The sequence below is a fragment of the Papilio polytes genome, unplaced genomic scaffold (assembly GCF_000836215.1).
Source record: "Papilio polytes unplaced genomic scaffold, Ppol_1.0 DF824158.1, whole genome shotgun sequence".
Taxonomy (NCBI): Eukaryota; Metazoa; Arthropoda; class Insecta; order Lepidoptera; family Papilionidae; genus Papilio; species Papilio polytes.
In genome coordinates this window covers 2,819,099-2,832,355 of record NW_013525046.1, presented here as the reverse complement: position 1 = coordinate 2,832,355, position 13,257 = coordinate 2,819,099, and the positions used below count along the sequence as shown (strand labels likewise).

The 13,257-nt window shown below is 37.2% G+C and overlaps 1 protein-coding gene across 1 annotated transcript in view; it reads right to left on the bottom strand.

The window, feature by feature from the left end:
- Positions 1-12,793, bottom strand: part of LOC106111518 (protein fem-1 homolog CG6966-like) — a 14,446-nt gene extending 1,653 nt beyond the window's left edge. The window contains exons 1-8 of the mRNA XM_013293636.1: positions 12,533-12,793; positions 7,186-7,348; positions 5,238-5,438; positions 3,792-4,010; positions 2,823-3,015; positions 2,020-2,186; positions 1,049-1,267; positions 3-80 (exon numbers count right to left, since the gene is read on the bottom strand). Of these exons, the coding sequence (XP_013149090.1) occupies positions 3-80; positions 1,049-1,267; positions 2,020-2,186; positions 2,823-3,015; positions 3,792-4,010; positions 5,238-5,438; positions 7,186-7,348; positions 12,533-12,637 (1,345 nt within the window). The 5' untranslated portion in view covers positions 12,638-12,793. The remainder of the gene's footprint in view (positions 1-2; positions 81-1,048; positions 1,268-2,019; positions 2,187-2,822; positions 3,016-3,791; positions 4,011-5,237; positions 5,439-7,185; positions 7,349-12,532) is intronic.
- Between the last annotated feature and the right edge of the window lie 464 nt (positions 12,794-13,257).

Here is a 13,257-nt window from a genome sequence, read left to right as displayed (position 1 = left end):
GCCGCCGCGCTCTATCTCACTCAGCGTCTTACTGAACACCGGCTCGATGTCCTCGAATAATACCGGCGGGACTATACGGCCTGTAGATTATTGTGTTTTTAATTTTTATCTTACTGTATTTATTTTTCTATTATTACTATATGTGTGGAGTCAACAGTGGCCGGCTCGTCCGGTGTAATACCACGACCACACAGAAAACACGAATGAAGTGGAAGCAATTACACGTTTCGTCTGATGAGTGTAGTGCCGGAGGCCTAATTTTAGTCTCTTTCCACCCTTTTTTTACGAGGAGAGGATGGGAAGGAAAAGTGGAGTTGACGGTGAAGAAGACGCATAGGAAGAAACTGTCCAATTTATGTGCGTCTCCTCCTCCGTAAATTAAGGGTAGACAACGCATCTGCAATTGCGAATGTTTATGGGCAGCGGTCGCTTGCCCGTTTGCCACCATATATTATAAACCCGCAGTGCTCCAATGGTCGACTATGGCGTAGTCGCTCGTACCTTAAGCTCTGAGCCCTTCAGTGGGGACAAAGTCAGCTGATGCATCATTCTTGTAAAGAATTAAAATTGTGTATGAAAATCTAACATAGAGTTTTAAATTCGTGCAACATCTATCGGTCGTAGAGCACTCTTAATAAAGAATGCTTCTAATTATCTGATCTATTAAAATGAAAAATAATTACGATTGACAGTTTTTGAGATGCAGGACGTTTGGAAGTATCGCCAGTGGTAGATTAATTGGGAAACAAAAGGTTAGTATTTTATAGACATATGATTCGGCGAGATGATGACAAAAAAAATACGGACGATGACACCCTTCTTTTAGGAACGGTCAACAAGAAGGTAATACGATTGAATGTCTACAAAGATAGAGGAAAACTTAATAAAATCTGAATAAATTGTGAAAGAAATGCGTAAGAAAGGAGTGAATAATGACTAATAGAGATGTGACATATTGTTTCGACGAGAGTTGTGTAGTGTAGTGTAGTGTAGTGTAGTGTAGTGTAGTGTAGTGTAGTGTAGTGTAGTGTAGTGTAGTGTAGTGTACCTCTGAGCGGCGGGCGCGCGCGCTCCGCCAGCATGTAGGAGAAGAGCTCGGCGAAGCTGTAGAGGCTGGACTGCGTGAGCGGCGACAGCGGCGGCAGCACGGCGCGCTGCATGTCGAGCGCGTGGTGCCACAGCTGGCGGCAGCGCGCGAACCGCCCCGCGTCCGCGTACACCGCGCCGCGGTACCGCACGTAGTACGACGTGTCGGGGTGGGCGGGACCTGTCAATTATTGTAATACGATTATTCCTAACCGTCACATCCCTCCATGTGAAAATAAAAGTTTCATACGTCCCATCTTTTAGTCCCACTATCACCGGTACAGTTACAACCGTCCCCTCGTCGCAATAGGTGGAACGGATGAAACTTTTTATTCTCATCGGTCTCCACGTGGGGACAGATTGGGGTGACGGTTGGGAATAATTATCAAAATATCACAGAAATTACCTTTGTGGTAGCGAAAAAATATTTAAAATCAGCCCAGTTTTTGAGTTATTTCAATACATACAAATATTTCCTTTTTACATATTAGAATACATATAAAAAGTACATTTAAAGAGATCCTTGCAGAAGCCAATCAGTTCCCCATTTGTGAAAATTAACTTTTTATAAAACTGACAGAAAAAAAAATACATACATTTTGTGCGCTGTATATATGAAAAATTCATTTAAGTAGAGGAAGAATTTGTATATTTGTACGTATTGAAACAGCTGGGAACGTGGTCAAGCGCTGATTTTAAAAATCATAGAAAAAACTCAAAAACTACGGGTTCGATTTCAAAAATTTATACACCATTAAAAAGCTACGTTATTATTGAGTAGCAAAGTCACGAGAAAACCTATAAAACAGGTTACACTCAATACGTCATATAGACGCAGTCGTCAGGCGCAACCGACCGTTCCTATTTAGGCAAAGTACACGGGCATACATAACAATACTCAAACATTTAGAAGTCGTTAATGTTTCCACTGACCTAATATTCGTTCTCTAATGACTAAAGCCTGCATCCTCATCGCGTCAGGGTCCGCGAGGATCTCCTCCAGCTGCTGAGCGTCGGCCGGCTCCACCGCGTAGTCATACGCCTCTATACGAGGGATGTCCTTCGGCTTTGGTATTGGATCGCTGCCGTCCGCTGGGAATCTGGAAATCATTTTATATACATTAAATTCACGCAGATATGACACTTTTATAGCACTATCTTTCGCTCGCGACTTTGTTCGCGTATCCACTGATAACGTATCTTTTAAATGGTGACAGTTAATTCATTAGACGAAACGAGAAATTGCACTAAAGGGCTCGCCCGGTGTAATACCACGACCACACAGAAAACAGGCGTGAAGTGGAAGCAATTCCGCGTTTCGTCTGATGAGTGTGGTGCCGGAGGCCTAATTTTAGTCCCTTTCCCTTTCCACCCTGTTCTTGAGAGGAAAGGATGAGAAGGGAAAGTGGATTTGACGGTGGAGGAGACGCATAGGAGGGGAAAATTTCCTCCTTATGTGCGTCTCCTCCTCCGTCAATTAAGGGTAGGCAACGCATCTGTAATTGCGGATGTTTATGGGTAGCGGTCGCTTTCCATTTCGGTGGATTCAGGTGGCCGCTTGCTCGTTTGCCACCTTATATTATAAAAAAAAAAACATAAGTTACATTTATCTTAATTATTAGGGTAACCGGCCGTAATAATTACATACATCAGAACACAAAACTAAAATACATTTTTAAGTCAGCCTACCACATCTTGCATACATCTTATCCGTGAACATCTAATCTCAGTAGTACCTGTCATCCATAGCTCGTTTCCATAATGCGAGTGCTCCGACCATATCTCGTTTCTTATCCACATACGTAGCTCCGAGCAGTTCGAGGGCGTCTATCCTCTGTTGCCGGCTCACCAGGCCCTGCTCCGCGCTGATCAGGTGCTCAACTATATGCGTGTGGCCTGTCACTGACGCGGCGAGCAGGGGGGTCATACCTATGTAATGTTAAGAACCAAATTAGTACCGTGCTGTAGAATTGGCGCAACTCTAGATTATCGGCATAAACGTAACGTCCCTAGCTGACAGCTGTCAATGTCACTGGAAGGATGGATAGATTGGCGCGCAACCTGAGTCCTGACGAGAAGTGTTGCTCTGAGTTTGAAGCGACAGTATCAATTAAATAAGTTGTTTAAAAGTAAAAAGACAGAACTATTGAAATAAGAACAGGCATAAACCAGCACACCTATACTAATATAATAAACCATAAACACACTTTGTTATGTCGGTCAGCAATCACTGCATGTTTTGGAAAAATTATTTTCTTAAAAAAGTACGCTTACAAGCTTACTTAGGGGTAAATAAATTGGAAAAAATTCATACGGGAAAGAGACAAAAACTACAAGCCAATAGTAGCAGAGTGTAAGGTTGCCATGGTTACGCATAAACAATTCTCATTCAATGTCAAGGGCCTTTGTTGTCATTCAAACATTGATAGTTTTACGTAATGTAAACAATAAAATACTGATTTTACGGAAGGGGAAATGGATTTGACGGTGTAGGAGACACATAGGAGGAGGAAATATCCTCTTTATGTGCGTCTCCTTCTCCGTCGGATAAGGGTAGGCAACGCATCTGTAATTGCGGATGTCTATGGGCAGCGGTCGCTTCGCCATTTTGGCGGATTCAGGTGGCCGCTCGCTCGTTTGCCACCTTATGTTATAAAAAAAATATGGATAAAACCGTATGGGAACAACTAGTTATGCTATCTCACCGTAAGAATCAACATCCATCGTAGCGCCGTGTCCTAACAGCATCTTTAGTATGTGTAGAGAGCCGCTTTCCGCGCAGTCGTGTAACGCCGTGTTACCCTTCACACTCTTTCTGTTCACATCCGCGTTCAGGGAGAGTAAATACTTGGCGATTCTAATATGGCCCTTGTAGCAGGCGATCATCAGGCAAGTGTGGCCGTGGCGATTCGCTATTTCTATGTCTGGAATACAGATATTAGAGAAATATAGACTAGACATAGTGAATATTTTTACCGGTACTTTCTTTAATAGGTACTATATTAGTTGTCAAGTCTATTGCCCATACATACATAAAATAAAACATTTTGCAAAATTGTAATAAGCTCTATCTTTTGTTATAAAACTAAACAGCGTCACAGAAAAATCTTACTAATATTATAAATGCAAAAGTTTACATGGATGGATGGATGGATGGATAGATGGATGTTTGTTAGAGTTTGTAGTCTTAACGGCTGAAATGATTTTGATGAAATTTGGTATGGATGTAGAGGATAGTCTGGAAGAACACAAAGGCACTTTTGTTTTTTTTAATTCCACGCGGACGGAGGCGGGGGCGAAAGCTAGTATTAAATATTATTTAATGGCAGCTAGTGGCAATTAATTTTAATACAATTAATTATATTGACTAGTGGTTTTGAGGATATTTTCCCATGATATCAATAGATAACATGGGAAAATATCTCAAGTCAATTATGCCTACTCTATGTTTTTCAACTCTTTGCTGAAATACAATATTTGTTGAAGTTAAAAGACATAATCTACGTTCTAGATTGCTTATGTGCTCCGATCGTGAATTTATATATCTTTCTTCTGAGATCCTGGTACTTCAAACATAACTAGAATCTACAATTGTTGACAACTTCTTTACGTAATATGTAATTTAATTATGTTATTGTTTATCTTTACACTTGTATCATTTGTATGGCTTTACATATGTTATGTTATCGGTAATGGTAACCTACTAACTATTCGCATATTATACAAGAAATAGATTTAAAAAAAGATTTAAAAGAAGCATCGTTGCCACTTCAATTGAGACATTTTTCATATTACCATCACTAGCGCTTCACTAAATTCTCAAAACCATATGCATATATGCCTTTAAATGAAATGCCAATAGCTGTTACTAAGTAATGTTCAAATGTTTATTTTTATGTTAAGTTTACTTTAAAACAAAAGAGGGATGAATCGCTTGTAACAAGAACGTTAGTTATGAGTGTGGAAGTGTACGGTAGAGGTAGACCTAGAAAGAGATGGATGTATTGCATGAAAGGTGCCATGATCAAGGGAATGATGACTAAGATGACGTATGATAGAGTTATGTAGAGGACAAAAGCTAATTGCGTCGACATACGGGAGTAGGATAAGGAGGAGATAATATCTTTGTACGGGTTATAAAGTTTGCTTACCAGCACCATTCTCTACTAGGAACTTGACGATATCATAATGACCATCAAAGCATGCTGCACGTAGTGGGGTGCTGTGTGTGCGTGTTGTGGAGTTGACGTTTGCGCCAGCGCGCACCAACAGCCTCACTAGAGGCATATGGCCTGCCGCTGCCGCGCACCACAGTGGCGGAGCACCCTCTATCGTCTCGCCGTCAAATGTCACTGAAATGTACAAATAAATATTTTTATTAAAAAGGAGTCGGAAATGTTTATTAAAAAGGTCCCTTAGATAGCAGTCTTATTACTTTTGTTTTCTTAGGGCCTGTCCCACCAAAGTGTTACTTGTCTGACAACAATCCAACGTGTAAAATATGTGATATCTGATTTTGTAACCTGACAGTGATGTCATTTTTAAGCTATCTGAGCCTCTATCAGACAGTCGTGGGACAGGCCCTTAGAGTCACTTTCTCTTAGTTTTAAAATCGTATACGATAGCAATTCTAAAGCAAAAACATTCCTAACACATTTCAACATTCATGACGAACATATGAAAGTTTACTTCAGTCTTGTAAAATATTCTTTATGCATCTAAATAGGCGTAATATTTGTTATATTTACAATGATTGTAACAATTCGCTGTAACAATTGTTTGTTCCTGTTGCGTCAATGATTTTGGCACTTATCCATTTCACATTTCGCAAATGGTAACGTCGACAAAAATATACAAAGTCGTAAACGTACGGTAATTACAGATACTTTCATGTTATCGTCTCTCATAAAATCATATATAGAACGTTCTAGAAATGGGAAGAAAGAAATATCAATTTATATGGAATGATCCATCTTTAATATTGTATTTCTAAAATCGGAAACCCTTAATAAAGATGTTGATCTTTCAACGACGGTTTTGTATGAATGTTATGAAAGTAAAATTAAATTTCAACGTAAACATGAGTTAAAATGTTCTGAAAGAAATTTGAAGCTTACTTGTATACATTTTATTGCAAAGTTCCGTATCTAGATTAACATTAAATACTAAAATTAAGAAGAAAAAGGAAATCTCTCCAAGCAGTACGCACTGAGTTGAAAAACATTGTTGTCAGTAAACGTCTTGACCGAGATAAATTTAGCGACGACGCAAAAACATCTCATAATTTTGCGAGCACTACATTGGCGAAAGCGTTTAAACTAAATGAAAATTTTCATTTAAAATTTTTAAAGTAGCGTATTTTTTATATTTCATTATGATCACTATTATCAAAGCAATGTTTTAATTAACAAAATACTATACTAAGAAGTTTTTTGAATATGCTCTATGCCGCCTTTTCGTTCCCATAGCACATTTTTGGGTCAGAGACCTGGGGAGCGGCTGTATCTTTCGTGTGCGCACGCTAAACGTAAACTTGTCAACGACAGTTGTGACTCTATAATTAGAATCAATTGCGTTGACCATCTCTGCATTTAGTGATTGGCATAAAACATGTGTATTGTTTTATTCGCTCGATCAATTACATACAGATGTACCAAATGTGACCCAGTTGGTTATAATCGCGGCCAAAGGTCTGGTATTATTCCACAATAATGCACGAGATATTTTATTGTAAACCAATGTATTAAAACTAATTTTGATAATAAACAAATAAAAAGAACTGTTTTCACTTAACAGTTATGTCACATATACATATGTTAAATCTTTTAAAAATCAAGGAAACGATAATCTTTACTAGCAATTAAAAAAGAAAATATTTTTGTATGTATAGGAATAACTTAAAAACTACTGGGCCGATTTAAAAAATATTTCACCATTAGAAAGCTACTGTATCGCTGAGTAACATAGGCTATATTTTTTAATTTCACGAGGACGAAGTCGAGTGCAACAGCTAGTTTTCTATAAATTAGACAAGATAAATCATTCAAATATATATATTTATCCTCTATCAGTTAAAATTAAAAAGATAATAATGTTTACCTGAGCCAGGCTGTTCTATGTCTGCTTTACATCGCTCTATCAGGTATTCTGCAACATCATAGTGTCCGTTCCTGCAGGCGATGACGAGGGGCGTCGCGCCGCCAACTTTAGCGCCAACGAGCATAGTTAGCTCGCTAGCCGACCGCCAGCTGTGTAGGTACACCTGGAACAGAGAAATTGAAACATTAATCATACAAAATATGTTATCTCTCTCAATCCTTATAACAAAAAACAAAGTCAATATATGTCTTTTTTTAATATATTTTAAGGTGACAAACGAGCAAGCAGCCACCCGAAGTGGCAAAGCGCCGCTAGACATCCGCAATTGCAGATACGTTGCCAACCCCTCGAAAGAGGAGACGCACATAAAGAGGATATTTCCCCTTCCTACGCGACTCCTCACAGTCAAATCCACTTAAGAGGAAAGGATGGAAAGGAAAAGCCACCAAAATTAGGCCTAATACCATATGTTTTAAATAATCAATCAACTTTAACGATTCCACCGTTAATGCCTAATTCGCACTACAGTAGTAGTTTAGTCGAGTACCAAGTAACTTACATAAACACTTACAGACGAGAGTATTTTAGCTACCAAATAACTCAATACTCGACTAAATTACTAGTGTGAACGAGGCATGACAAACTTACGATAGGTGCATCTTTGCAAGGTGTCAATTAATTTTATTCTTAACAACCAAGAAAATGGTGGCTTTGTTAACTTCTATATCTATACTGTTATAATAAAGCGTAAACACACACTTCTTTGTTGCCTAAGATGTCAGCAATCACAGCATATTTTTGAATAACTCTTTTTTTAATAAAAAGCCCTACACTTACGTCACGCTTTAGTCTATATATTTTCACGCCGTTAAACTTAAGGGTAAATATTTTGGATTAAAACCCTAATGTGGGAAATAGACCATAAATTATTGCCAACATAAAGGAAGCAAAGTTGCCATGATTTGACATCATGTCATGTTATTTTGACATTTGCAATTGATAATTTGACAAATGTGAACAATAAAATGATTATTTTATAATTCTATGCGGATGAAGTTGGATGGGAACAACTAGTAAAATAATATAAAATATAGCCTATGTTACTGACAACGTAGCTTTTTAATGGTGAAAGAATTACAATTAAACAAACAAGGTATTCCTATTTATAATATTAGTATAGACATATCTATTATTTTTAAAGATATAACAGACTATATATGAACAATACCGGCTTGTATGTCGCAACATTGCCGCGCAGTGCCGTTACCCAACCTGCGCTGTTACAGCGCGTGGGGTTTCACTTTTGCTAAACTCACGTGTATAATACAGATATATTAGCTAAATATAGTTTTAGGTTTTAGATAAATATTGTTATTGAAACCTACAAGATAAAGCTAAACTACAAAAAACCTAATAAAGGGGGTCGGTGCGATTCATATTACAAAGCTCCTAAAACTGACTGTAAAATGGCCTCTAAGAACTAAATAGTGGACCCTACCTAATAATGTTAACCACATAATTGAACTAATATTATAAATGTGAATGTTTAGATGGATGCTTGTTAGAGTTTTTAGCTTAAATCGCTGAAGGGATCTCGATAACATTTGGCAAAGATGTAGAATATAGTCTGGAGGAACACATAGGCTACTTGCTTTTTTTTAATTCCACGCAGACGGAGTCGCGGGCAAAAGTTAGTAGTCTATATTTTTACAAGATCACACATTTTTTTCGCTGGTTTGAAAATAACCTGCTTTTGACTGTAAAAAAATAATTTAAACAAATTAACCTTCCGACATCCGAAATCATAAAAAAACATTGTAAAAAATACATTAGTAGTTTTTTATTAACCAACAGTTTGTTAACCTTTCACTGTAACACCAAAACGAATTACATAAGTTGACCGATACTTGTTTTTCTTTGTGCACACATCTTACATAATGTTGAGGTCTGTGGAACGATTTGTCGAGGTCTTTAGGTCACTAATGTTTTAATAAATAAAAAAAAAATCACTACACGTATATTCACAATGTATAAAGGAATACACCTAAGGGACTTTATAGGCCGCAGTTCGATTATCAACACTAGAACGGTACTCGTATGTATAAGAGTATATTCGACGAAAACAACATGGGCGATGTGAATTCTTTGTTCAGCATTTTTGTTTGGAAAACGACACAAACTAACAATACTTACTTCGAAAACTAAACCGCAACAGCCCTATGACTCATCAATTGCAGCAATCACTTTACTAGGGTTGTCACAATGAGTACATCTAAAAGTATCGCATCACTCACATGATTCATGTAGCTTACAAAAGAAATACGTCTTGTCTCTTTTATTCTCTTTGACATAACAGAGACAACTATATTCCAATCGTTGCGAATCGGACGACGCAACAAAGTTCATTCGTTTACAAAAACATCAAAGGAGCAAATGTCATTTGTGTTGACTCTTGATGCGGCGTGCATTTAGAAAGTTGCATTTACCTTTGACGCCATCTTTACATAATTACTTCCTTTATGTAACACCTTTATGTTATATCATCAAATATAGTCTTCGACTAAGCATTAAAATCTGCAATATGTACATACTAACTTTTACCTGCGACTCCGACCGCGCAGAATTAATTAGCTTATGTGTTCTTCCAGACTTAACTTAAAGCAGAAAGCGTCAATAGCCTGGTTTGGGGTACAGACTACCGATCTTGAGGTCGGAGGGTCGAATCCCGCCATTCGACTATTGTCGTGAACAATATCCTAGCACAAGCATAGAGCTTAGTTGGAATGGTTAAAGGAAATATAAGTATATGAACAAAAATCTATTAATATTTTTATTACAAAAAAAAGACTGATCTACATATGCAAAATTTCGTAAAGATTCGTTCAGGCGTTCCATCCATCCATCCACCTAAATTTTCGGCATTTACATTAGTAAAATTATTAACAAGTATAATGAAAAAACATTTAAAAATCTATAAAATCATAACAGAAGATTCAAAAATCATTAAAACATCTTAAATTCTAAAGGGGAGACAATTTAAGTCTTTACATCACAAAAAAACATAACTTTCGAGCAATCAAAATACAATTTCCGCGCCTTCCTTTAAAAGGTGTATTTATAACTGTGTAATTGTCATTTACTGTACATTTAGTCACGTCCAACCGCCGGTAAATGTTTACCGTGTAACGTAACGTTTAACGTGTACCGTGTGTAATACAATTAATTGCAATTACAAGGTGAAACTGCACATTGCTGAGACATCAAACATATTCAAAAGTTCATCACGTTCCAATTTATTGTACAAACAACACCGCAAATGTTATCTCCAAGAACTGTTACAGATAAAAACAAAACACTTTCATAATTTAAAACTAAAAAAAAAACTCCCTAAAACATCAGAAAACAATGATTTAAATAAATAATTTGAAAGCTATAAAATTTCGTCACGCGATTTTGAGCTAAACTATTTAACTACGTCGTAGTCTTTGACTCCAAAAATCAAGCGAAAAACCGGGATCCACCTGCAAAGACTACATACCTTTCGGATAAAAGAAGAATTGTCAAAATCGGTCCAGTAGCGGCGGAGTTATGCCGTAACACACATTAAAAAAACTTACAGACGAATTGAGTACCACCTTTTTTGGGAAGTCAGTCAAAAATAGGTTAGAACCATTTTACAAACATATCATTTGAACCTAAATTTTAACACTTACAAAAAACCAACGCACTCAGACTTCTTTCAGCATAAATAACTGTATTAAATCTACAGTATACAGTTCTAAAAATTAAAAAAATAATAAAAAAAACAAACCTAATCCAAAATCTGCGGCTACTATTCACTGAACGTTCCACTGCCCCTTCCCAAGTTTCCAATATCAATGTGCACTTCATAGACAATGTGAATACCAATATAAAGCATCCATACAAGCGCTTTCACAATAACTATTGTTGCTGGAGCAATGACTCGCAACTCGCAACCGTGCCCCAGGTTCAATGCCGATGACTAAACCACTAATAACTAAGGTCTTTTTACGCAATTTCATTACACTTATCTTGTTAATCCGACAGGATCTATTCATCATCACCAGCTCACTATTCGTATCCACTGAGGGGCTCGGATCATAACTCTTATTAGGGTGACTAGGCCTTAGTACCACTCTGGCTCAGTACGGGTTGGTTGACTTTTTTATACTATAAGGTGGCCTACGAGTCAGCGGCCTCCTAAATCCGCCAAAATGGCGAAGCGACCGCTGCCCATAGACATTCGCAATAGCGGATGCGTTGCCTACCATTAATCGACAGAGGAGGAAATGCACATAAAGAGGTTATTTCCCCCTTACTATGCGTTTTCCTCCAGCGCTAAAACCACGTTCCCTTCCCATGCTTTTCTTATAAGAAAAAAGGACGGAAAGGAAGGGGGACTAAAGTCGGGCCTCGGTACCACACTCATCAGACGAACCGCAGAATTGCTCCACTCCCGTCTTATTACACCGGGCGAGTCGACCTATTCGTCCGAAGATGTTAAAGCGGGCTTTACCACTGTTTCTGTGACTTCACACATATCTTTGCCGATATGTGCAGGTATCACGATGTCCTCCAGCGTAAGAACGTCGGCTAAACTATTTATTTACACACAGGATGTATTATGAATAACTTTTATCTAATTTAAAGTAACAATTAAACATCAATAAAATTAAAATTATGAAACATAAGGTCGTACGTTCGAATCACAGGGCCAACTTACATTTTAAATAGATATTAGATTTTTATTAAGTTAATTTAAAAAAAAATTCCATTGCTAATTCTCTTCAAAAATCGTTTAATGATAACATTAATAGAATAACACAAAGCTAATCACGGTCCAAATTAACTTTAAATACTTAGGTTGTATGGACTTTAAAATGTTTTTCTTCCTTTCGGTCTGTAAACACTTAAATGCAAATATAAAATACATGATTATCGTGAACTAGTAATTGCAAAAATAAAAATGTCTACCGTTACAGATCTAATAACATACTTGGCGAGATTTCGCGTAACCGTAACTCGATTGCAAAACTTTAGATCAAGGCGGGTTATTAGCCTTCGCTATTACATAAGATAATGTTGTTATAACATATGAGCGTCATTATAATATTTGCACAATAACAAAACGAAAAAAACTTCATAGATTTACGACTAAACACTGAAACGAATCTTCAATACTTCGCCTAATCGCTGATTACAATCTGATAGACGTCAAAATTTGTAAGGAAGTTGGAGTTTAAGCGTGACATTAATTAAAAAACTGTTTATTTCGAAATAACATTTCAGTATTCGGCCGTAGTTGTGTTTGTGCTCTTATATTTACCTTTTTAATACGTCTAAGTAGCCTTCGTTGACGCCGCAGTAACGTCTTTCCGCACTTCCTCAATGTCTCTATCCATCGACATCTAACCGGAACCAAATCCCACATCGCAACTGTTATTCCACTAACACATTACACTGCGATGTCACTTCACTTTTATCGAAACCTTGAACTTTTCTTTGAAACAAAGGTAAACGAGATATCGAATATTTTCAATATGTCTTTACGCGGCTTTATCAACTCTACGATTCTACACGGCCAGCTACTAATAAAAGTAAATTCTTAATACACGTGAGAGAAAAACAATCTAGTTTACGAGCGTATTTGCTTGGGACGTAATTTAAAAAAGATGTGGTATTTTGAGTACAAATGTTAAATAGTTTTGATGGATTAAGAGATTCATAAGACTAATACGATTTAATTTGGAAAATACCCAGTGTGACGCACTCAGTCCTGTTTACGTGGAAATATGTGTTTCTCGATAATGAACCGATTTGAATGTTCTGCGAGATCGTATATTAAATAACTATAAATCGATTATATCGATTATATCTATCGATCGATACAATACAATCCATTTTTTTTAATGCGAAAGTTTAGATGGATGGATGTTTGTTAAGAGTATGTGCCCTAAGCTGCTGAACTGATCTCGATGAAATTTGGCACAGATACAAAGGATAGCATCGAAGAACACATAGGCTACATACTTTTGTTTTTTTTTTTCAATT